Source organism: Carassius auratus, chromosome 14 (genome assembly GCF_003368295.1).
Source record: "Carassius auratus strain Wakin chromosome 14, ASM336829v1, whole genome shotgun sequence".
In the NCBI taxonomy this organism is placed as follows: domain Eukaryota; kingdom Metazoa; phylum Chordata; class Actinopteri; order Cypriniformes; family Cyprinidae; genus Carassius; species Carassius auratus.
In genome coordinates this window covers 4,536,183-4,562,841 of record NC_039256.1, presented here as the reverse complement: position 1 = coordinate 4,562,841, position 26,659 = coordinate 4,536,183, and the positions used below count along the sequence as shown (strand labels likewise).

Below are 26,659 nucleotides of genomic sequence, written 5' to 3'. Positions count from 1 at the left end.
GAAAATACGGTAATGGTTTTCTAGTTATATAAATAAATTGTAAATTTGCTTTGACAAACATGAATATTCAGCAGACATTACTACAGACTTCAGTGTCACATGATCCTTCAGATGTCATTCTTAGATGTTGAATAACTTACCATGGAATAATTTCTTATTATGTTGTGTTATTTTGAAAACAGTTGTGCAAATACATGTGATCAATGTACTTGATTGATTGATTGATTGAACTCTGAGCTAGTGTGAGCAATAATAATAATTTTGCACCGCTAATAATAATAATAATAATAATAAAGTTATTATGTGTACTCCTTTAAACTTTTGTTTCAAACTCTGCTTTATCCCATGGGTATCACCACAATATGGATTAGGCCTCTCTTTATAAAACGCCCTTGACATGCATCTGATGTTGTAGTGCAAACATGGGGCTCCTAGTTAACGAATAATATAAAGTTAATCACAGAAGTGAGCTATTGCAGGTGCTGAGCGCCTGTCTGAAGTGGGGTTAGTGCCCTTAGTACAGATAAGTCACAGAAGTGTGATCGGAGAGGCTGGTCTCCGTTTTTATCAGGCAGCTGGAGGCCGCCAACGTTAAATATTAGCCATAGAGATATCAGGCACTCTTCTCTGCAGCACAAACTGTTAATAGGTTTCCCTTGCAATACAGTTTAACATCCAGCTGTTCTTGTGCTTTTCCCCACTTCGTTTTTTCACCACTTACCCTAATCTGTACCTCTACCAATACTGCAACTTCAAGCCACTGTTTAAACCGAAGCAATTTCATATCACCAATTCGCGCTATAAGTAGATCTGGTGTTTTGAAATCAGATTTGATCCCGGTGGATTGCCATCCTGACATCATGACTTTTTGAAAATCTCCTAACATTTGTGATAGCCACCAGTTGGCTTGCCATTCATAGCTTTGTTTTTATTCTTTGTCATCTGAGGGGAGTGAAGGAGCGGATACCTTATATTCTCATGCCCTGCATTCCGGGCCTCTGTGAGCTGTTTGTCTGAGCGGTAAAATGGAATTAGCCTGGTCTGCCCAGCCAAAGAGCACACACTAGGATGTGTGACTGACTTGGCGTGTTTTCCTAGTGCAGAGTTTCCCAAACGAGGGTTCGTGAGGGAACTGCAGGGCGTCCATGAGTTGATGAAAAGCTAATAATTAGTTCATTCAAATCTAACACTAAAATCGGGCTTCAAAATCTAAAATTTAAAAATTTAAAAAATTAAAATAGCAAAATTAAATCTGATGAAATTGCGAAAGCCGTTGATTTCATTAGCAAAGTATAGTTCATTGCCCTGTGTTTCACAGTGAAGAGCAGCACTGTGTTCATTTACACGCGTGCAGCTGATAATAGTGTGTTTTCAGAGCGGCTTGATTCACAGCATTTTAGTATCTAGTAAAGATTATTTATAAAGTATATTCTAGTATTTAGTAAAGTTTTAGTAATTTAGTTTTTGTTTTTTAAATATTTAAAATGTATATTTATTAGTTTTTGAATGTTGTATTTTTGTATGTCAATGAAACAAAAATGAGACTAAACAAATGCTGAAATAAAATAATTGTTTTAATTCAAGTTAATTAAAGTAAATAAATGTTTTTTTTTTTTTGGGGGGGGGGGGGGGGTTACTGTATTTATTGTATTTTATTTTATTATATTTATTTATTATGTATTAGTTTTAGTTACTGATAATAACCCAAGTTCACAGTAAATGCTTGATCTCACAAGCTCCATCTTGGCAAATGATGTGAGTTTAACACTCATGTGAGAATGCAATGTGTGCTGGTTCAGTCGCACCATTTTTTAGGAATTTATCTGTGGACATAATTTAACAGCATTTTACCAATATAACAATTTATTAATTTTTTGCCAACATTTCTGTCCTTTGGTGAACATAAATAATTAAAAAATGTAAATAATTTATAAATAATAATTATGGATTATATAAATAATAATAAAAATAAATTAATTTAAATACCAACAAAACCCTGACTAAAAAAAAAAGTATTAGATCAGTTTACTTAAACATCATGTGTCCATTAACAGACATCACTCAATGTTATTGAGTCATGAAATTATTGAAATATTCTTATCAAATCTTTTTTTTGGCGCATGTCGTCCTCATCCATTTGTCTGTTCCCTGCTCAAATGTTGTCCCCCTCTGTGTCCCCATCGCTAAGTCCACACACAGCTAACGCGGCACCCTGTAGAGGTCATTTTTATCTCCCCCCTGTGAAACATAAAGCCCCCACAGCAGCTACATGTAATTGAAGTGGTGGCCTTTAACACAGTTTTCGCCAGCACGCAATAAGAAGGTGGCTTTTCCTTCAGCTTCCCGGCCGAGGTCACAGCCCAGGGAATGCTCTGCTCCCTCTGTATTTTTTCAGGCCCCCCTTTCACGTCCAATACATCTGGATAATTATCATCCAGGCCCAAGTTTCTTCTATTGAGCTATCATAAAAGTCTTTATAACCAGTGGAAGTATGTCGTCCTTTAAAAACTGCTTGAGGTTCTTGGCTCATTAGCCTGCGAAAACAACGCCTTCTGAACATGTCCTTTTCATAGCTTTTCAGCACTCTGATTTCCAGACTTTACTGCAACATTTAGTTCCTTAATTCCTTTACACCGAGAAGACAGGTGCTGTTTAAATCCAACATGATCTGGGTTAATTTGGAGGGACAGACCATGCTTTGTTTCCAGTGAACCTGTGGCCGTTATATAAGGTGAGATGAAGGTTTACACTCCTCAGAACTGACAGCTTTAAACGTTTCTGGAGTAAGTCCCATTGAGGTCTGGTTTTTTGACCAGCATTATTCATTTCCCTTCAAAGACTCTTTCTACTTTGACAATTATATATTGCCCCAGTCTTTACATGGAAAAAAATGGTCTAAACACTTTTTATCCTTTTGCACTGTAAAAAAAACACACACAAAAAAACCACTAAATATTAGGGCTGGGACAACGCGTCGAGGTCATCGATGACGTCGACGCAAAATATGCGCATCGATTCGTCGACCTGTTTTTATTTCTCTAAAAAACGTTTGCAAAACATTTACCTTATGTGTGCTGAATATACGCGATGGCCGGATCAACATTCTGTCCAACGTTATATAACCAAGCCAGGGGTTTTTCTACATTGATTTTTTGATCGGTGAGTGATGTAGAATAGAATGACTGATGCGCCTGACAGGGCGCGTACTGCACGCGCGCTCACAGTCTTCAAACAACAAGAGCGCTTCTTGTTCTCTCTCTCCCTTGTGCATATTAATCAAAATCATTAAACATGATAGAAAAAGGGCGAAATGCCAAAGTTTCACGTGGAGCATTAAGAGATTTTTTTTCTCCATGACAGGCTGCTGGCTCCCACTGTTAATGTATTTATTTATTTATTTATTTTTTGGAAAAACACTCTCTGTATTAGCTTAAAGCCCTCAAGTTTACATTGGTTACTGTATTCTTTCAATTGCTCTAAACAAGTATTTTGGGTGACCTTTTTTATTGAATGCTAGACATCAAGTTGTTGTTATTTTCATCTGAAAGAAGAACTTTTTCAGTAAGCTAGGCCCTATGTGTTCAGTAAGCTTGTTTCAGTAAGCTATGTGTTTTCAAGGCTTCAAGGTTTTATTGAATGCTATCTCTATACAAGTGCAAAGTAATGCATTCTTAGTCAGTCTTTTATTTTGTAATTTTAAGAGCAAAAAACATATATTGCAATGTTAAGGAATTCATGTTTTTTTTTCATTCAGATATGTGAATCAACATGTATAAAGTGTTAGTAGTCAATTAATGGGGAGATAATCGAAATCAAATCGGTCTGAAAAAATTCATCGTTAGATTAATCGATGCATCGAAAAAATAATCGCTAGATTAATCGTTTAAAAAATAATTGTTTATCCCAGCCCTACTAAATATAGCTCTAATTACGTTAAAATCATGTTTTAGGAAAATATATCTTGAATTAATTTTATTGATCTTGCCTCATTGACAGTTTTTGTAACCAATTTTAAAATATATAAAATAGATTTGACAATTTGGTACTTCATATCTTAAAAGAAAAAAAAAACTGGTTCAGAAAACTTTTTTTTTTCTTAAGATAATTCTTACTCAAGATAATTTCTTAAGATGACATCTGATTTAAAAAATCTACTATTATACACTTTAATATAAATATGTTGGGATTGAGAAAGTTATGTTCCTTATGTTCCTATGTTCCGTTATGTAGTTGTGTTCCTTTATTGCCAGAACAGCAAAGGGAACTTAAAGACTTTAAAGAATCTGCTGACTTGTCGACATGGCAACATTATCCGCTCGGCACCCAACACCCTACTGGCTTCTGGTCCTGAGATTCCCAGAAAAGTGTGTCTCTGTTGGGGCCGTGGCAAGAGCAGTGGCAGAACAGGAGAGCCAGCCAAACCTCTCTTTTCCCACCGCTCCAGCCGTTCATTAGATAAACCACTCGCTCAATCACTGCTCTAGTTTGCGGGATCCTGTGCCATTCACAACATGTTTTTCCCCTCATCTGGAAGCCGAATACATGATGGAGCTGTTTTGTACTTTATCTGTTTTTCTATTGATTGCATGTTATTATATTGACAAAAGGCCTGTGTAACCATTCATTACATAGCTATTTATTCGAAACTTCCACTTAGACACGTATAGTTTTTTTTCATTTTTTGATTTTCATGTGCAATGTAAAAGCAAATTTCCAGTAGAGACTTTTCCATTTAAAAATGTTAACAAAATGTAAAATCTGTAGGAAAATGCATAATGTTCATGTAATTTTTACTGACTTTTTCATCAGCCCGAAGACACAACACAATGCAATGTGTAATTTAAAATATGAGTGTTCTTGGCATTACCAGTGCGGTGTTTTACTGCTTGTTGTACAGCGCTTTCTTAATTAATTAATTTATATATTGTAAAACCCCATTGTATGAAGATGGGTAGTTGCCAAGTTGTTGCCACATGGTTGGTAAGGTGTTATAATATTCTGTTTAAGTGTAAATCTATGTTTTACTTTATTGGTACTTGCGATAAACAGAATGCATTTTAGAGTTCTTGAAGGTCCTGTGTATGTCTGATGTAAATACGAGCAGCCCACTGCCTTAGGGCGGCGTTAACTGTCATGCTTTTGCAATTGGTAGCAATTGACCTATTGACAGCAGGGGAAATGGCTGCTCTTTACCTGTCTGAATAGAGTACGGTCTGTGTGAGTAGAATATTCCCATCACTTTCACTTGTCGCCCCAGGCAATGACAGAAACCATAAGGTGTGAGAAAGCAGCATAGAAATATCACTGTTATATCGGAGATATACAGTCTTTCTTATGCAACATATTCACAACACTTGCATTCCTTCGTTATTTGTCACGCTGTGGTAGGGCTGCACAATAAATCGTAATTCTAATCGCGATTACAATTGTGTATGCCACAATTACATAATCATTCAAAGCGGCAATTCATCATTCAAAGTCCACTTATGTTATTCTGCGTACTTAAAATGCATTTTTTCTTTCTACATGTAATTAAGGGTTTTTCCCATTATTTTTATTTTAGTTTTACATACATTTATGCGTTTAGCAGACATTTTATCCAAAGCGACTTACAGTGCATATAAATTTTATATAGTATTATAATATTATTTTTTTGCACCAGTGTGACAGAAACCATTCTTCAGTCATATATTCATTTGTTATAATATAAAGAAAAAAACAATCCGATGTATAGTTGACAATTGAAGCATAATACTATTTTCAGCTAAAATGTTTCAGCTTGCTTATTATCATACTGCATGCAGTTGCATCAAACAATGATATAAACATCATTCAATGTAAATTGTGATAATCGTAATTAATAAACGCAATTACGATTTCGAGGGAATAATCTACAATTATGATTTTTGTCATAATCGTTGCAGCCCTATGTTGTAGTTAGGGTTTGATCTAAACCCCTACATTTTAACTTCTGCAGTTAATTTGGCCTAAACCACTTAGCGTATTAACTCCCTTCAGGCTGAGCTTTGTAGATACATTTTAGGCTTTAGTAGTGCTCTTTTTTTTTTATAGGGGGCGGGGTTATCAATTAATAATTCTGTGGAGATTTTGCATTGTGAATGGTCTTCCTTGCATGTATTTCCTTATCCCCCGCTTTCACAGACATGGATTAAGGCTAGTCCCAGACTAAAATGCATGTTTGAGCTGAAAATATCTTGCTCTGACAAATTTTTTAATATGACGATTCCATTGTTCTGTCTCAAGATGCACACATGTAACGATTTCTTATGAGGCATTTTTATAAAAGCTGCTCAAATATCTTAATTTAACTAAGGCCTGATGTAAGCTAAGACCCGTCTATGAATCCAGGCCTAAATGTATTTATATTTTCACTTCCAGCACTGGTATTTCCTTCTGGAAATGCAAATTAAATAACATAATCTTTTGCATGCTATATTCCTTGTATTTATATAAACTGCAAATGAAGGATCCTAGTTATACAAGACAATCAGAGAAGAGTTTTGATTTTGGTCATGCCTTAAAATGCCTGATTTGTTGCGGATTAAGTATCACATAAATGTGATCTTAGAAGAATACTGATGCCTTTCTTTCCTTGGTGTTTGTGTGTAACTTTGCTTAGCAGTGTAAATAGATTACCATTGATTGATTATAGTCATTGAGTTGCTGAATTCTGTTTTCGTTTTAAAACTGAAGACGCCGATGCCCTAAAGTCAAAAAGACCTTGAATGTAGGTTTGTTTTCCAAAAGAAATAGAAAATATGAAAAGATTCCAAAAAAAAAAAAAACAAAAAAAAAATGTAGCAATTACAGTTTTTGTTGTAACTTTCCAAAAACTAGTTAGATTATAGAGTAGTTTGCATTCTAAGTTTTTATATTCCTATGGGTCATAAACCTTCATGACAAACAATAGTCTCACTAATTAAAGAAAAACAGTGTGTGTGTGTGTGTGTATGTGTTTGTGTGTTTGTGTGTTTTTGTGTTTGTGTGTGTGTGTGTGTATATTTATGTATAGATAGATAGATAGATAGATAGATAGATAGATAGATAGATAGATAGATAGATAGATAGATAGATAGATAGATAGATAGATAGATAGATAGATAGATAGATAGATAGATAGATAGATAGGTGTTTTTGTGGTTATGCCTATATGAACATTTTATTTTATTTTATTTTAACTACTAAAGACTGTAGTTTTGAACATTGAACGTCATTTCCTTCCATTTCCAGTGGTCTTTTTCCTTGTGTAGCTGTTGGCTCTGAAAACCTCATGGTGGCAACATATGATATCCCACAATCCCCCTCATTGCAGCTTTCCCCGAGGGAGACCCGTACTCAATCCGGCAAATGTTTTAGGAGGTTTTTCATTTCATCCGACTCTCATTGGCTTTTTTTCCGTCCTTGGCCTGCTTTAGTAAACAGAATCTGGAGCTCACTGAGCAGAGCGTTCAGATTTTGATTGCTGGTCTAATTTCCTGGACCCCAAAATGTTCAAATCCTTTATAAACAATCAAAAAACAATTATTATGAGAAATGTTGATGTTGTTTTCCTGTCTTTTCTAGTTGTTAAGGGTCTGTAAATGCAAGTGAAGTCACTTGATTCCATCTCGATTGTGTCACCTTGGGAAAATTTTTTGTATGCATACAAGGCCAACGGCAGCTGTTAGAGACCATACCATACATCATAAATGGAGTATGTTTACATTCCTTGTTCTACATTTTCAGCCAGACATGATCCATCCATCAAGATGGTGTAAATCCACTGTAATTACTCCAATTTTAACACAATCAAACTGATAACATACTTTTTATATAAATTGATTTTCATTTATGACATTGTGTTTAGAGATTGGCAGTCATAGAGTTCATTAAATATTTAGAAAGGTTCACTAAATTAAATGCAATCTTAATATGTTCTTTACACTTTTGGTTTTATGCATTTGGCACATTTGATTTGAAGTAAAATATTTAACTTGTCACACACACACACACACACACTGACACTCGCTCCTGCCCCACCAACTTTTTAAAACAAAGTTACGCTACTGTATAAAGTGATTGTGTCTCTTTAGAAGAGTTTGATGTTCTCAGGTCATATTTATTACTTTTACAATAAATTTATGAACTTGATTATGTAGAGCTTTATTGTAAAGACAGAAATTGAGATATATATGAAATAAATATGAGATAACATTGTTGTCCAAAGATGAACAAAAATCTTAGAGATTTGGATTGCTAATGTACTTACAATTTAATCAAATTTATTGGAGTATTGGTAAGTAAAATTTGAAGCATGAATATATTATTTTTATTCATAATATATCTCTAAATTTGTCCAAATCGGCCTTTTGAGGTGACTGATTTTCTTGGAAGACATGGATTTTGCGTTCCTGTGAATGTTTTAGTAGTTACATCACATTTGTTGGTCACATGATAAGATGTTGTGAATAAAGCTTATCGAATCTGACCTACAATATTAAGTTAATTTGCATAACTTCAGAGGTGTTAGTTTTGGGCATATTCACAGTATAGGGTTAGGGTTTCCGGGAGTTAGTGGTGAAAAAGAATACAATTAGCAATAAAGAAGCCCCCTGTAAGAGGAAGTGAAGGCAGGGAGAGGGTTATCTTACTCTATCACAACCTGCTTCCTGAAGGTGAATACATTGGCACTCGTGAGCTCAGACCTGCTCAAGAAATTATAATCAAATACATTCTTGTGCTCCAAATCACGTCCTGTGCTCCCTACACGAGGCCAACCAAAATATTATGCCTCAGCGTCTTTTGCACCAAAGGGCCCTATCTTGCTGGCTCAAGGAGAGATCTATTCTTAAGGGAAAGCCTTCTTTACGCAAATCGCTGTGTAGAGGCTTTTTGGCAGAGGGCTGGAGTTAAAAGAGAATATATGGTGGAATGCTACTTGCCTTGGCCTCTTACAGAATTTTTTTTCTTCCTGTCATTAGTCGACATTCCAAGCATGCATGTTGGGATACCTTAAGCCAGCTAGCCGTAAAAGGGAAGGAGGGATATGGAAGACTGCAACTCGCTGAGAGTTCTCCGGTGCACAGGCGAATAAGAGGCTGGCCTCCGTATTGTATAGTGCTGCGATAGAAGGGAATGCGTTTATGTTGAATGGAGAAAACAGATTGATTTTTAAAGAGTTCGACCCGCCGTTCCCCTAATTCAGCCCACAAATTCACTCACACACCCAATATTTACACAGACACACACTGCTCTTGAAGTGTGTATTGATGGGCATTGGAATGCATTTATTTATTCACACAGTGTAAATACTGTTACTCTGTGTTGCCGTTTTTCTTTTCGGCGGGCTAAAACAATGCTTTCCTGACCCTGGCTCCGTCTTTTGTGACTTGTGTGGGAGCCGTTACATTAATCACAGCCGTCTTTGAGCCAAAGGGAGAAGACTTGGAAGGCAAACCGAGCACTGCTTGTGAAAGTTCAGGGCCTTTGTTTTCTACCACGCACCTCTTGATCTGTGAAACGTGCAGTGCTGTCGACCCACGAGGAGGACAGGCCTCGGGACTGACCCGCGAACAGAAGGCCCGGAGCGGGAGAGCCGTAAATCTGGTCAAAGTGTGGGTGTATGGGCCTCCTAAAAGAGAATGAGATTTCAATCTGTGGAACGGCTCACCAGGAAGGTTTAACTCTGATGAGAAAGCCATTCGAAGCAGAGCGGGAAAACAGGACTCCGTCGAGTTCCTGCCTGTGACTAATTTCTTTTTCACACTTTCAAACATCATCCATCAACGTGTCAGCTACCCACTGCTGTCTGTGAAACACAGTAGTGTGCTGTAGTCAGACTGACTTGATACCTGTGCCAGGGACTCCTTCACACTCCCACTGGGCACCACGTCATATCAGAGCAGTGTGAAACCAGGCATGAGATTTTTCACTAGAAAAGTCCCCTTTGATTCAACATCAAACAGTTTTGCTGTTACAGTTCATGGATAATTGATATCTATCAGCATAAAAGATTTTAAAGAATTTTTGCATTGCTCTTTTCCATACAACAAAAGTAGATTGTGATAGTAGATAGCGTGTTGCTTCAAACAAGGACATAAAATAGCGCACTTGTGCACTATATTGTAATACTGATAATCTTCTCAATGCCAGAGCTCTTGAATCTCAAGATTGTGCTTAAGAAACAACATTTTCATGCCTCGCAACCTTAAACGTTTGGTTTACTGTTATGTTGCTAAGTTATTGCAGTCAGATTCTGGTTTTACGTCACTAAGAAAATCCTATCTAGCTCGTTAACTTAGGCTACGTTCACACTGCATGCTGAAACGAGCCAATTCCGATTTTTTTGCCCCTATGTGACCTATATCTGATCTTTTCATGACAGTCTGAACGACACAGATCCGATCTTTTCAAATGTGACCCAGGCCACTTTGGTATGTGGTCCTGAATCCGATACGTATCTGATCTTTTGAAATGCGACCTCCGTCTGAACGGCCAGGCCACATGAATCTGACCCGTACGTCATTGATATACTACAAACATAATAATTCTGCGTTGAATTAGGAGGGAAAGAGAAGAGCCACATCAGTATCCCACCACTCGACTCCGCACCCACACGTTTCTCTGTACCGACGTTGCTAACACTGCTCCACAAAACGCCATGGCCAGAAACCTTACTCTCCTCCTTCTTTTTAATTTTCTTCTTAAAACGAGAAGATTGTAATAGTGCTTGCTCCGTTGGGAAAATAACTCAATTATTGCAAAAAGAGCTCCGCTGTTGACTAAGTTTCACTGTTGTTGACATCCAGGTTTACCGTTAGCTAACGTACTTCCGCAAATAACGAGTGACGTCGTTCACTGTTGAATACTCTTCTCCGCATGCGGATCACCTCTGGGTCATTTCACGTTCACACAGGAGATCACAAAATGTCGCATTTAATTGGAAATGTGAACGGCATTGCAAAAAAATCGAATTTTTTCAAAAAATCGGAATTGAGCATTAAGTCCTGCAGTGTGAACGTAGCCATAGATTGCCAAAATGAGTTAAATATTTTTGAATGCATGTTTAAAAAGATGTGTTTATAACTACAGACTAGTATATAGTAATATTTTGCAGAGTATGCCATCGTTTCCAGCAAAAGTGTGTTCATTAATTTATGGAGTTACTGTAAATTACATAATTTTTATATACTAAACTTTCCAGCTTGATGAACTGTTTTCTTTTAAGAACATTTTTGTGAGGAAAACCTTTTGTAAACCTTTTAATGGACAATAAAAACTAACAATCATAATAAATTGCTAAAATTGTTAAGTTTTGTAACAGTTGAGTAAAAAATACTTAAAACGATAATACATTGTCAATACGATTATCTCAGCCATGTTTGAGGCCATTATAAAATAGCAGATACACGCAGAGTTGCAGACCAGTGATCACTTGAGTTACTATTGCGGCAAGTTGCAACCTTAAACAACTTTCGGTTACACCCGGTCTACACAATAGCCGCTAATTTTGATCTGTTCCTTATATTAACCTGACGTATGGCTTCAGACTACTTCCTAATGGTTTTTTTCAGAGGATCTCTTTCATCAGATTGAGGATTTAATTTGTTGAGATGGATTTGGAAATGATTAAGTGCTGGACGGACGTCTGACAATGAGATAAAAGTCTTTCCTCTTCATTTATCCGAGTGATGGCTGCAATTACCAGTATGGTGTTTTATGTAAAGCGTAATATCCTTCATACGTATGACTACATGTGGAAATCTGTTTCTCAATTTTTTCACCACAAGATCTTCTTAAGCCCTGTTTTGTGGCAGCTAAATGGATCCAATCTGGCAATAGCCTTACGTAAACAGCTATTAGAGTGACTCACACAGCCTTGAGAGGAACGAGCACGGACGATATTTGCAGACTCTGACCTTTTTAACCTTGGAGGAGCCACCAACTGAGGAGCATACAAACAATGCAGTCCAGTAGCAGAGTACGCCAGCGAAACATGGCTGGCTGACAGGGGACTGCGGTTACAATTTCCCCACAGACATAAACAGTGACACTATCAATTTCCTGCATTGGGTCTTTTAACGAGAGCAAGTAGGGCTGTGCGTGGGCAGGGGGAAGCCTCGCTCTGCTCAGCCAGGCCAAGACTCTTGAAAGCTTCGTCTCATCTCTTGAAAAGCTAATGATTTAGTTGAATGCACTGAAGCTTTCGTTTTTTACCTCAGTGCAACAGCCAGTATACAAGACCCCAGCATAGTGAAATGTTGATTTTTAGAATAGAAAAGCTTAAAGCAAGTATGAAACACAAATTGACTTTTCTATTTTGTAATGGCTTCTCGAAGTAGTGTGACACTTGACTGTAATAAGTGCTATTTTCTCGATCATTTCATGTGAGTGACAGGATGAAGAAGAGAGGAATTGTCCATTATGATTTGATGGCCACTTTCAAATCTTATCTAGCAAAAGTGTGGGCAATCTTACAACACTTTCACACAAGAGGTTTTGATGTGCATTTACCCTTAAATTTGGTTGGTTTGTTAGTATAGTGTGTCTGAAGCTGTGCAATGAAGAACCACTTGAATCAAAAAAAGAAAGGTTTGGGTACATGTGAACACAATCTCACAATGAATTTTAGATTTTGAGTTAAATGATCCTTTTTTTGACATTCATGCCCTTTCTTCATGCCAAAAAGGGCCCAAGTTTTGTCTGTACATTGTACCTACTGACGAAGTGAGGTAGAATTCTGATAGATTGATATATATGTATATAAAGCGCGTCCTTTTACCAGTGTCCTCCCTTTTATATAATGAGAGTTATTATAATCATCTTGTTCTCTGTAGGTCCTCCACGTGTAGCAGAGAAGGTAGCTCACCGTCAGACCGTCAGAATTGGGCGCACCATGAAACTTCAGTGTCCTGTGGAGGGCGATCCACCACCCCTCATCATGTGGACCAAAGATGGACGAAACATCCACAGTGGTTGGATGCGCTTCAGGGTCCTTCAGCAAGCTCTCCGTATCAAAGAGGTGGAGGCAGAGGATGCTGGGACATTCATTTGTAAAGCCACCAATGGTTTTGGCAGTGTCAACATTAACTACACCCTCATTGTCATTGGTAAGTTATACCAAACCTCTCAAGATATCAGTTTATTTTGATGGCACTGGGTCACGTACACTAATAATTGCTTGGAGAACTTCTGCCTAGTTCACAATACATGTTCTTAACCTTGTTCTAATGTTACTGAGAGTATTCTAAATTAAAAGAGAGAGTGACCACATTCTCAAGGTTAATAACTTGCATAAAACCTGCCAAAACCTCTCCATGTATCGGCTTTTCCACAACCTTTTCTTTACAGCCCTTCGTCACTTTTAGCAAGCAAATTATATTCTTTCAGGATGCACAGCAAGATCCTCAAGCAATGCTAAGTGTGCAAAATTTGTTCAAACACGATCATCATCATTTTATACACCATCTTTATACCAACACCTTTTATACACCTGTCATTAGCCAGCTGTAAATGCATGTATCTGCATCAATTCCCTGTTCCAGAATCAAACCACTGAAGGTGGAAGCTTTGCACTGTGTACGGCACCATTGGTCCTTTAAGCATGAAACCAAAAGTCTTATACAAATTCAAAAGGAAATTTATCAATCCTAGAAAGCACACAAAGAGTGCTTCCTTTTTATTCACTCAGCACTGGACAAAAACTCCTGCCTCTGATGCTTTTGATTGGTCATTGTGTACAAAAAAATCAAGTCAAGTGACCTTTATTTATATAGCGCTTTAAACAAAATGCATTGCGTCAAAGCAGTTCATCGTTGAGTTCAGTTATGTCATCTCTGTTCAGTTTAAATAGAGTCTGTGCAAATCATTTGCAATCAAGTCAACAATATCGCTGTAGATGAAGTGACCCCAACTAAGCAAGCCAGAGGCGACAGCGGCAAAGAACCAAAACTCCATCGGTGACAGAATGGAGAAAAAACCTTGGGAGAAACCAGGCTCAGTTGGGGGGGCAGTTCTCCTCTGACCAGACGAAACCAATAGTTCAATTCCAGGCTGCAGCAAAGTCAGATTGTGCAGAAGAATCATCTGTTTCCTGTGGTCTTGTCCTGGTGGTCCTCTCAGACAAGGTCTTTACAGGGGATCTGTATCTGGGGCTCTAGTTGTCCTGGTCTCCGCTGTCTTTCAGGGCAGTAGAGGTCCTTTCTAGGTGCTGATCCACCATCTGGTCTGGATACGTACTGGATCCAGGTGACTGCAGTGATCCTCTGATCTGGATACAGACTGGATCTGGTGGCCACGGTGACCTCGGAACAAGAGAGAAACAGACAAATATTAGCGTAGATGCCATTCTTCTAATGATGTAGCAAGTACATAGGGTGTTATGTGAAGTGTTTCCGGTTCCGGTTTACCTAATTAATGCAGCCTAAAAATCCTTTAACGGATTTGGATATTAGAACCATATTAGTATGTTATGTGTATGCCAGGTTAAAGAGATGGGTCTTTAATCTAGATTTAAACTGCAAGAGTGTGTCTGCCTCCCGAACAATGTTAGGTAGGTTATTCCAGAGTTTAGGCGCCAAATAGGGGCCAAATCAACACAATATGTCTGTGAATGGTTACATTTGTTAACGCTGCAAAAACTGTTGTAAACAGAAATAAGAGCAAAAACAAATGTTTTTTCACCAGTATACTGTTATTACAACTGAGGGTATTCATGCCTTTATGGACGCACACTTTGTAAATAAAACTCATTATCTCCTAAACTTAATTCATTTTAAGATACTGTTTTGTAGCATTGCAAGTGCACAAAAACTAATAACAACCAGAAACAGTCTAAAATATATTGTTATTTTTGTAAAAATATTAAATAGACTATACTGTCTCTAACAGCCTCATCTTTCAATAAAATATGACATCTGTAGCCATGAACAGCAACTTCCTTTGTTGATTTGAGCCGACCAGAAATGGCCAAATCAAACTGAGCAGAAGGGTCCTTAAAATACTTAATCCACAACTCAACTCATAATCCACTGATCATTCTGGAATTTCGATGGCCTTTTTTTTTCAGACCTGCCGTCCAGTAGTTGGACCTTTGTTCTACTGTGTGTTAAAGTTTAGAGGGCTGAATGAGCACCCTGGCCACTCGCCAAGTTAATCAGGGCCTAATTTGGCCACGTTCCAAATAGTGATCCATCTACTTGTGTGAGGAGGGGCTCTGGGCCAGTCTTGTGATCTCACCAGCCCCCTTCCATATTTCTGAGGACATGAACCCTGCTCCACGTACATTCATCATAGATGGTACACCGACAAAGCCATACCTTCTAAATTCCCAGCAATGTTACTTCTGCGTGTAGTCACATTAAACTGTAACGATGATAATGTTAACCTGTGGGGTAATTTGGGACTGCAAAAGCATCCATCTAAAGCAATGCCAAGTCTAAATGGAGGCCCTGGTGGAGTGCCTCTTTCAGGATGAGTTTTATATTAGCTGGACTAAGTTAATGATCCTTTTATTTGCCTCTCAGATGAGCCCTATGTAATGCAAGACAATGGAGCTGAATTACAGGAATAGAGAACATCCCCAGCGGTGAATGGACTGTTTGTTTTGTAGCATACAGTGGGTCATTAGTGATCCTGACCCCTGCATGTCCATCTCTTAGAGTGGCGGCTGCATACAGTAAACCTGCTTTCTGTTGAAGCCTGTGTATCCTAGTCTCCCTACTGATAACTGGAAGTAGAAAATCATTTTCCTTTGCCCTGTTAATTATTGTATTTCCTGTTAAAGGACAATGTATAATGTTTGTCAAAGTGTGCGTGCTAATTTATAATCTCAGATTTAATATCTGACTGAAATATAAAAACAAAGTAAAGCTTATTCTAAATCATCATTTTCACTTTTGCACAACGAAATGACAATCCAAACAAACGTCTTCAGTAATTCCTTGCCAGTCTTGTCAATGAAAGTGAAATCCACTTTGGGCGTTCATGTGATTTAATGGAAAATGTAACTAAGCACATATCCATGTTTTGGATATTGTCACTCTCTTTATGTGAAATATTTAATATCATATATATATATTAGTGCTGTCAATCGATTAAAAAAAATTAACTAATTAATCGCACAATTTTTTTAAATTAATCGCGATTAATCGCGATTAATCGCAATTAAAAGACTGAAACTTTTTGGATATGTAAATGTAAAATGTAAATAATTAATGTAAACTCAAGACAAAGAAACTATTTAAATTCAAAATATGATTGTTTATTGGAATTTTTGTTTAACTTGTAACACAGATTTTCTCATGTAAACAACATACCTGCAATAAACCATCAATATCCTCCAAATTAACTGTTGGCTTGAAAGCCATATTTATTACAGAAATAAAAACACAGGCATGTAAGTACCATTTGAATTTCAAAACAATCAATGCCAATAAAAAACAAAAATGATTTCCATGTTGAATTCTAAGTGGACTGCAAAAAAATTCCAAAGTATAGTCATTGCCAGTGCTTTAAGTGGGCCAGTATGCACCCATACTCAGTACCGCCACTTCCAAATATAGCTCTTGAGCGTACGGCCACCTCTCCGTGAGCCCAGAACGTGCTTGTAGCGTACCGGTACGCTCATTTGGACATCTGTTTTAATAGAGGTTTTAATCTTTTACCTGCACTGCCGATTTTCAGAGCGCCCTTCACAATGCAAGCTTCCTAATTCATCCCACCCAGAGCAGAAACTACATTACCCATTCACCCTTAAGTTATACAAGTGAATAGCGCATGTGTCGCTCTTCCCACTGTTAAGTGTCAACAACTCAACGTGGCCGGAGAAGGTGTGTGAAACTCGTTGTGAGTTATACTAAAGCAAAATCTTGAGTATTAATTGTCTGATAAACATTAAAAACTGTCCGCGGAGGTTGAGTCGTCCTGCAGCCCCCGCTGGCTGCTCATTGGATGCAGCATCTTTTTTCTAAGTTCTAAACAAATACCGTAGACGGCAAGGCACAAATTTAGATATTAATTTATCTAATTAATCAATAGCCTATGCACAAAGACAATATGATCTTTTTGTTCCCTTTTTGTTTTAAAGCTTGATGAAGAGAGAGAGCGCAAGTTGCTGCAGCTGAGGAGGACAGTGATGCACGCGCACAGGAGTGATTGACAGTTCGCGGCACTGTGTACAAAATATACTCCGCTACACAATTATTTCGTTATTTTTGTTTAAGCTTATTAACGTTAGCGTTACAGAAAGGTCTGATTTACGCACTGTTACAGTCATTGTTTTTTTTTTTTTTTAAACAATGACATTAGAGTTCATGATTTTAATGTTGCTGTTTCTTGTGGCAGACTGAAGAGTAATCCGGCAGAGTTTTATACTGAAACTTTCCGTCTAAAAGTCCTTCTTTGGTCTTATCCATATTTCTTTGCACGTTGAACACACATAGGCCACAACTGGAAATAAAAAAAAACTGCAACCGCGTTAATTGCGTTATTTTTTTTTAACGCGTTAAATATTTCAAATTAATCGAATGCGTTAACGCGCTAATTTTGACAGCACTAATATATATATATATATATATATATATATATATATATATATATATATATATATATATATTATTCAAAATGCACACTCTGAGTACAAACAAGAGTCACAATATCGGAGAGCATAAAATAAAATTATAAAATAAAATGAAAATGAAAATGTCCACAATTGACGCTTGTTTTCTCTGACTGCAAGATTTCTAATACCTTAAATGTTTAAAAGAGTTGAGAAATGTCACTCTGTTTCACTGCAAATGCTAAATTCTTACCTGAGTATGTTAATGGGGTTGTCATGAACTCATAGTTGTTTTACAATATTCAAGGAAAATAAATAATAAATAAATATACTGCATGAAATCTACCCATTCCCTCCCCTCTCTAGCTGAAAATCAAGAGTAAACATCACGAAACATGCGAGGAGAATTGAAGCAGGCAATATGAGAATAAGAAAACAAGCATGTATAGAAAGTCTTCTCATAATTAAGCATGAATGAAAAGTTGCTTTGCAGCTGAAGGCAATAAGCGAACCCCTGAACTTTGGGCGGGTAGGGAGGGGGGCGACAGGGGCAGCTGCCAAGATGACCTCAGTTGAGCAGCTGCACGCACTGTGCTGGGACGCCCAAGATGTGCCAGGACGGCTTTGATGCACCGCAACCATCTCCGCCATGCTGTTTAGTCAGGGCCCTTGAACTTGGACTTGTTTGTTAATCCCTCTGCTGGCACATCCCACCTTCAGTGTAATTCAAGCCGTGCCAGTGGAGGCCGAGGTGTAGTTTGATAGGTGTTAGCTACGTTGTTTTGTAGTGTTTTGGAAAGCCTAGATGTTCTTTATAGTGTGCGAATACAGATATTAAAATATCGAAAAAGTCTTTGTCATGCTTCTAAGAAATTTCAAAACCAAAATGTTTTACTGGTTTCTCTGGGCTGGTATTGTATTTAGAATAAAACGTTTTTTGTATTCGTAGATGTCAGATTGTTACATGATTGGCTTTGGCTTTTAAAAATAATTCCCCTAGTGGAATCCTTTTATAGGATTTCATAACATCTGCATTGTGCTCTTTATATGGTGTTCCATATAATAAAATAATGTGATCTGCACAGTAAAGTACATTCTTGTTTCATGCTGTGGAAGTAATGAACTTTGAATGTCGGGATTTTAAGCAATGTATTCATTTCTCAAGATGTGGTTATAATAATAAGTCCAGACCATTTGAACTTTTTTGTATTTTATATTTGCACGCCTGGATTCAGTGATGAATATTGACATGTTTTTCGTATTACGGCTGCCTTTTTACCCTGCCAATTAATCTGTCTCAAACTGCGTTTAATTTGTATAAATATTTTCACAGTTTTCCTTTCCATGTTTTTTTTTTGTTTCATGGCACCAGAGCACATTTCTACACAGAAGCCAAATCGTGCATTATACCATGAGCTGTAAGGACAAAAAAACTAAACAAAAAAACATTGCCGATATTTTATTCCTATTTATTTATTTCGCTTGGCTTGCTTTCCACTGTCTCCTTTTTTATTTCAACAACAACTCACAAGACAATTTCTGAAACCTCTATTTCATCCTCCACTTCCAGATCCTGTTCTGTTAGTTCATGGATCTAAAGCTTAAAAACACTCAAGTGGCATGTGTACACAAAGAATGTTACATTAAGAAAAAACTCAGATCAGATCCTGCCATGAGTACACATTTCCACTTAAATCTAGTCAATCTGTGGTTAAATTGGCAAGCATTTTTTCTGATCTTGTCTTCTTTCGTCTGTCAATTCTCTTACTAAGTAAATAAAAAAAGTTAGGTCCAATTCTCGCTATTAACAAACCATTAACTACTGGTTTTGCCCCAATAAACTCTCAATTTGCTGCTTATTAGTGGTTAGTTAAGTTTAGGTATTGGAATTGGGATGTCGAATATGCTTGTGTAGAATATGTGCTTTATAAGTGCTAATAAACAAGCAATATGTTAACAATAAGCATGCTAATAATCAACTAGTTAACAGTGAGAATTGGTCCCTATACTGAAGTGTTACCAAAGTTAGTATTAAATTATTTGACTGTGCAGTTGTTATGGTTTACAATCATTTTAAAGACATTTGATTTGAGGTATCGTTTATGTCTGCAAGCACGTGTGGTGCAGGACGGGTTACAAACCAAATGTAATCACATAGAGCATTGTGTTGCTATTCCAAATCTAGCCGTTATCTTCATCTCAGCCCTTGTATCCTAACATCAGGTCCAGTCATCAGTTATCTGGGCTCTTTTGCGTAGAAGAACAGCATGTGTAGTCTCTTTCTGTCCTGTGTGGCTCTGTGATCAAATGTCCCTGTGAAAACAGGAGACCTGTGTTGATAGGACTCATTAGTGGCTTTGCCCTTCCTCAAACCAGATGGGAAAGACATTACTGTCCATTTATCATGGGCCGCTCTGGCTTTAAGCTGCTCTCTCTTCTTACAGACTCCAAGCATGTTCCCAGTCCGCTGGGTCTCCTATGTTTCTTTTTACTCCCTGGATGCCTACTCCTACTCATTCACTGCCATCTCCTCTCCTTATTTATTAGCTTTTTTTGTTAACATTTGTATTATTGCACCAGATGCGTCATTGGCAGAGATAATAAGAAGAAAGGTGGCTCTCAGAGCGTCCAGCGGAAGCAAGGAAAAGAAGGATTGAAAGAACAGATTTCATATTTTGTTTCAGTTCTCTGTGCCCGACTGTTGTGTTTGTTGGCCCTCACCTGCATAAACTGACTATCGCAAGAAAAACAAAATGATCAAAACTAGATTTACCGTCTGTTTGAAATGACAGCGCCGACATGATTGTGGAATTGAGACATGTAGGAAGCTGCTGGGAAGTGCTTGGTGATTTATAGCGATTTGTGCAGTTTGCTTGGGCCCTAGAAGCTGCTGTTCAGCCAACATCTGGTAATGATCGTGGTGCAGGAAATCTGGAGCTTGAGATATCTACTGATCTCTACGCAGGGTTCCCCTCTGGACTTCAAGAGGCCCTAGCATTTGTTGTGTGAAACTCTACTGAAACGGTGTTTAAGGAACATCACTATTAACACTCATGTTTTTGCTCAGTTTTGTCAGCATTCTGCTCCTAACGTGTTGGTTTTACATTATTCTGATGGTTCTGACTGTTGCTGGTTTTGTCTGTGGGTTCAGGCGTAATTCCATTGAAAGTCTGATCTGGATATCTCAAGACTTCAGATCATAAAGCATTCTGTTGTTTGAACTACCAAAATATGGACAATTCAAATAAAAGACATGATGGCAGTACTGGCATTTATTTTGCATGTGTATTTTATCAGTAGAGGATCATTTTTCATGTCGCTGATGGCATGTTCATGAGGCGTCATATATCTGCATCTCGGAGGGGAAAAAGCTGAAAAAAAGTTATCAAATCTGCCCTGCTTAAGTGCCATTCTTTTGCTGGTTTCCAGTAAATTCCAGAAGCTTAAAATTGTCTTTCCAAGAAGAAAAGAACAAATCATTATTCCTGGTATTTTTTTTTTTTTCTGTGTACATTCTGAACAGAAAAACTTTTAAAAAGCCACTGGAAGCATTGTTAATCTTTCAAATTCAAATTCATGACATTTCCAAAATTGCTGATTTGTTAAAATGTAAAAAGATATGTTTTAACAGTTTGGGGTAAATATATATATATATATATATATATATATATATATATATATATATATATATATATATATATATATACAGTACAGACCAAAAGTTTGGACACTCTTCTCATTCAAAGAGTTTTCTTTATTTTCATGACTATGAAAATTGTAGATTCACACTGAAGGCATCAAACTATGAATTAACACATGTGGAATTATATATGGAATTCTATACATAACAAAAAAGTGTGAAACAACTGAAAATATGTCATATTCTAGGTTCTTCAAAGTAGCCACCTTTTGCTTTGATTACTGCTTTGCACACTCTTGGCATTCTCTTGATGAGTTTCAAGAGGTAGTCACCTTGAAGGAGTTCCCCGAGAGATGCTTAGCACTTGTTGGCCCTTTTGCCTTATGTCCGCGGTCCAGCTCACCCCTAAACCATCTCGATTGGGTTCAGGTCCGGTGACTGTGGAGGCCAGGTCATCTGGCGAAGCACCCCATCACTCTCCTTCTTGGTCAAATAGCCCTTGATGCCTTCAGTGTGACTCTACAAAGAAAACTCTTTGAATGAGAAGGTGTGTCCAAACTTTTGGTCTGTACTGAAAAAAAAAAATAAAAAATATATATATATATATATATATATATATATATATATATATATATATAATTATTATTATTTTTTTTTTTTTCAGTACAGACCAAAAGTTTGGACATATAAACGATATATATATATATATATATATATATATATATATATATATATATTAGGGCCAGGACTTTAACGCGTTAATTGAGATTAATTAATTACACAAAAAATAACGTGTTAACTAAGATTAATTAATTACAGAAAAAAAATTCCTGCATTTTTAATAACTTATTTTTGCACTGCGGAACGTTTCTCACTGGATGAGTTTCGGCGGACCGATTATACTGGAGCACCAACTAGCATTCGCATATCGCCGCAGCACATCGAGCCTCAAGTATCACCTCAACGCAAAACATATAGCAGCTAGCGTGGACTTTACACTTTATGTTGAACTATGTATTATTTTGTTGGTGCAACTGGCACTTTATGTTGAACTCCTTATTGTTTTGGCCAAGGTTATTGAGAGTTGGACTTAGTATGTTATGGCCTCTGAAGCAACAGAGAGATGTTTTCTAATAGTCAGTGTTTCCAATGTTCTGAATGTAATTGACAGTATTGTGTTTTACTTAAAAAACAGAAGGTTTCAGCACCTATAAGCTTCCTGAATTTCTGAAATGTACTATTTCTAAATTGTTTCTAAATATGCTATTGCTACACTTAATGGCAAAAATTGCACTGCTAGACTTGGTTGAACAAAAATAAACAATATTTTGTTGCTTAAGCTTATGTATTCAGTCATTATTCAATGGTATACTATAAATCCATGTGAAAAAAAAATTACTTCTCACTGTTCTCAGGTCAAATATTTATAAGCTATTAAAATGCGATTAATTTCGATTAATTAATTACAAAGCCTCTAATTAATTCGATTATTTTTAATCGAGTCCCGGCCCTAATATATATATATATATATATATATATATATATATATATATATATATATATATATATATATATATATATATATATATATATATATTTTTTTTTTTTTTTTTTTTTTTTTTTTTTTTTTTTTCAACAATACATAAAATTTTTACTGTTAATTAAAGAAATTTATAATGTTAAAAAATATTTATATTTCAAATAAATGTTGTAATTTGAAACTCTATTCATCAAAGATTCCAGAAAAAAAAGAAATCAGCTTTGCCATCACCGGTTAAATTGAAGCAAGGACTTCAATATTAAAATATTTTTGTAATAAGATTACTTTTTTAAATAAACTGCTTTTTGAACTGTGTAGTCAGTGAGCCACCACTTGCACTGGAATCTGTATTCTCCATCCATCATGACGGAAGTGTCAGATTGCACAGCTGTCTCGAGGATAAATTAAAGTAAACAGATCTGATAGCTTCATAAGAGTCCATCTGAAAGAGCTTATTAAATATTGAATGAAATTCAAAGATCCAGAAGGCATGTATCTGGTTTCATCAGTTTTATTGAAAAATCTGTGTCTCATCGTCAAACACCCGTCTCAAAGAACGTAGCTGTGTTATATTTCTCAGCAGCAGGTATCTCCCAGATTAGATTTGTGTGACACTTCAGTAATATCTTAAGTCTCAGTTACTCTTCTAAAAAATGAGATTTACCGGTTTGACTGATATATGATTTTTTTACGGTACTGCTTCCAAATTTTTGAAAAATAATACCAAAGAATGAATGTCCATCTTATACCTATGGATGCTATGTGTGAATTATGGCCAAGGGATTGCTAAACGCTTGAGAAGGAAAAGACAGATGGTTTCAGGAAGTGTTTTTCCATCAATTTTCTTGGTATTTTAAAGTATTTTTCAATAAAGGGTTGTACTGTAGATCTTAAATCAAACCATAGGTCTCCAAAATTATATACAGTACATTACAACAAATCAATCAAAGACAAATGTATTTCAATGTCAAAAAAGATAAAAAAGGATTTGTAAGAGAATGAATGAAATTCTCATTCCATAAAACCTTACTGGATTTGATGGAATCAATATTTTTTATATGATTTCTTTTAAGAGGGAGGCAGTATTTTTTAGTTAGTTTGTTTTTATGCTTTAACATTCCCTGTCCCATAAATAGTTTGACAGTAAACTACTGTAAAGATTATGGCATTAAAACATTATTTTACTGTATTATTGAAATCAGTTAGCTTATACAGAAGCACACACAATCACTTTAAACTGTTCCAGCTCAGGCTAGTACTTTGGTTGAAATTTTATCACACAAAAAATCAATTTCTATAGAGATTTTGAATGGAAGTTTTACTTCCAGAAGTCTGCCGTTATGGTATATAGCTGTTATTTCACGGGGAGCCGGGTCTAATCGAAACGAGAAGTACTATGAAAAAGATGGATCGCCCCTGCATCTTTCATGTGCCTCCTATACCAAGGCTTCTCATATATTTTTCCCATAATTTTCCTTTCCGCCAAACCCTTAAGGTGTAAAACTTACCCCTGTTAGTACTCCATGAGAAGTTGATATTTCAATAATTTAACAACACATTCACATATTCATGGTTTTCTGCAGTTTCCTCTCAAACCCTGTTTGGGAAACCCTGTTCTAAGCCAAAGTAGAAACTGAGCAGATTTTTATTGTACTCTGCAAGGCCTGAATAGTCATGTGACTAATGGCACCATGACCCATCCAAGTGACATGTATGCGTGAAGTTGAATAAAATGTCCCCAACACAGTTTTCTTCAAGATGAAAAACAGGCCTTTTTGTAATGGCGTGGTTCAAAGGAGAGAGATAATGAAAAATAGTGGCTTATGAAAACATAGAGGAAATAAAAATATGTTGTTCGAATTTCAAGTCTGTGAATTTACAACGAAGATACAAATTGAGTCGAGTCTGGTTTGATAGAATCTAATACAAAACATCTCTTTCTTTGATCGTGGTTTATAGTATGTGTTTATCATAACCAAGATTAGTGGCCTTTCAAACCCTTTAACCCCCCCCCCCCCCCCCCCCCCCCCAAAAAAATAATAATAATAATTTGAGGAAGAGATTATCTGGAATTTGCTCACAAAAGATCTGTGTATAAAACACTGCTAAATACTTATCCACAATAATTGCCATTGCATCATTTCTTTCAAAGTGAGATACATTTGTTGTTAAACCTTCAACTGTCTTTATATCACAGCCGAACCACAAGCAAATCCTCCTCCTTCTCATTGTTTGTGAACAATTCCTCCGGAAATAGGGCTCAGGAAATAAAGATGCCATTTTAAACATACGATTATGAAAACATGGCGCCTGTCCCGTTACAGGTGGGGGTGAGCTTGGGTTTCAAAGGCACCGGTGGAGGAAGACACTCAAAGAGCCGGAAAGGGAAAAACACAAACAAAACTTTGAAGCAGTCAGGCCGGGTTGAATGCACGAGGCCTGGGATTACGTTTCATTCCCCCCTGTTTATGAAAGTCCTGCAAAGGCAGGCAAGTCTAACGGGGCCTCCATCCAGCCAGCACGGGCGTTCTGCATCGCTTCACCTTCTGTGGAAGACAGACACCAGAAAGAGAAAGAAAGAGGAGGTGCATTCCGATCTGCAGGGTTGAGAATTGATGAGACGCGCCTCAGATAGGTCTGCCAGATATATGAGTCACATAAGAGACATGATGGACTCCAAGGAGTCATAGATTAGGAATCTCAGATGAAGAGGAACCCTTGGATGAATAAGAAATAATGATTGATGAGTCAAAGGAGTTCTGCAACATTTTGACACGATTTAAAAACATGCTGAATATATTGTTCTCAAATGACGTTATACTAAATGGTGCTTCTATGATGTTTTAATTCAGTAATAGAAATTGGCATTTAAAACAAAAAGTAAAATTAATAATTGATTACGATAACTTTAGTAGTTATACTACCTTACAACAGATGTGGCAAATGCTAAATTAATGTTCTTAGAATATTTGGAGAAAATACCCCAAAACGTGCTTTGACATGATGATTATTTGTTAATTGCGTGTTACACACCATTAATATATAGTTAATTCTTTGACCTTGCTTATTTTAATGCACTCATTATTTCCCTGTATATGACAGGTAATTTACTATTAGTTTGATCTTTTACGTAAATTACTGTTAATTTTATCTGTTATGCAAACTAAGCATCTGCTTGATACTTTGCCGACATGATATTAATCTTAATTTTTATTGAATAAATTATGTACATTTATTTCTTATCCAAAGTTCATATTTTAAAACTGAGAATGTAAAGCCTTTTTTATTATTGATTTATTTTTATTTTTTATTCAATATGCAAATTGTTTCTCCAGTTACAGTTCTAAAGTATTTTTTGGAAATAATGCATAATCTTTTCATAATATCTGTAGCATATGAGACTGATATCCTGATCATACTGTGAAGAATCAGTAAATAATCAGTTTGAATCATTGTCAAAACAAATATTCACATGCCAAGCACTAAATAAATAAGAACACGTGTAAGTGTAAAAATGAAACATTTGATATTAGGTTGTTTTGGGTTGTTTAATGTTTCTTGTGGTGCTGTTTTGAATAAAGCTTCCTGTTAGAGGGTCTATTAATTTGTTGCGCTTTGTAGATCCCTCATCTCTGTAATGGCCGTCTTTTTGTAACCCCCTGGAGTTATTTGGAAGCACCACTAGGAGCTGAACTGTAATGTGAGGTTTAGGCCCCAGAATACTTCATTTTGCCTTGTTTCATAAGCCGATTACATGTCATTTTGCTTTAATAGATTCCTCATACACCTCTCTTGCTTCTTGTGTGGTGGAGGGAAAGAAAAAAGCCTGTTCACTACATGCCTCATCGGCTGGATGCTAGTCCTTTCACAGTGTGAATGGGGTTTGAGCTCTTTGTTGTTTTTCCCGGGCTGTTGTTCTGGT

At 36.6% G+C, this 26,659-nt stretch overlaps 1 protein-coding gene across 2 annotated transcripts in view; it reads left to right on the top strand.

The window, feature by feature from the left end:
- The window catches only part of fgfrl1a (fibroblast growth factor receptor like 1a), a 59,572-nt gene that overhangs the window by 16,340 nt on the left and 16,573 nt on the right, over positions 1–26,659 (top strand). For both annotated transcript variants that reach the window (XM_026279648.1, XM_026279649.1), the window contains exon 3: positions 12,837–13,109. In XM_026279648.1, coding sequence (XP_026135433.1) covers positions 12,837–13,109 — 273 coding nt within the window. The remainder of the gene's footprint in view (positions 1–12,836; positions 13,110–26,659) is intronic.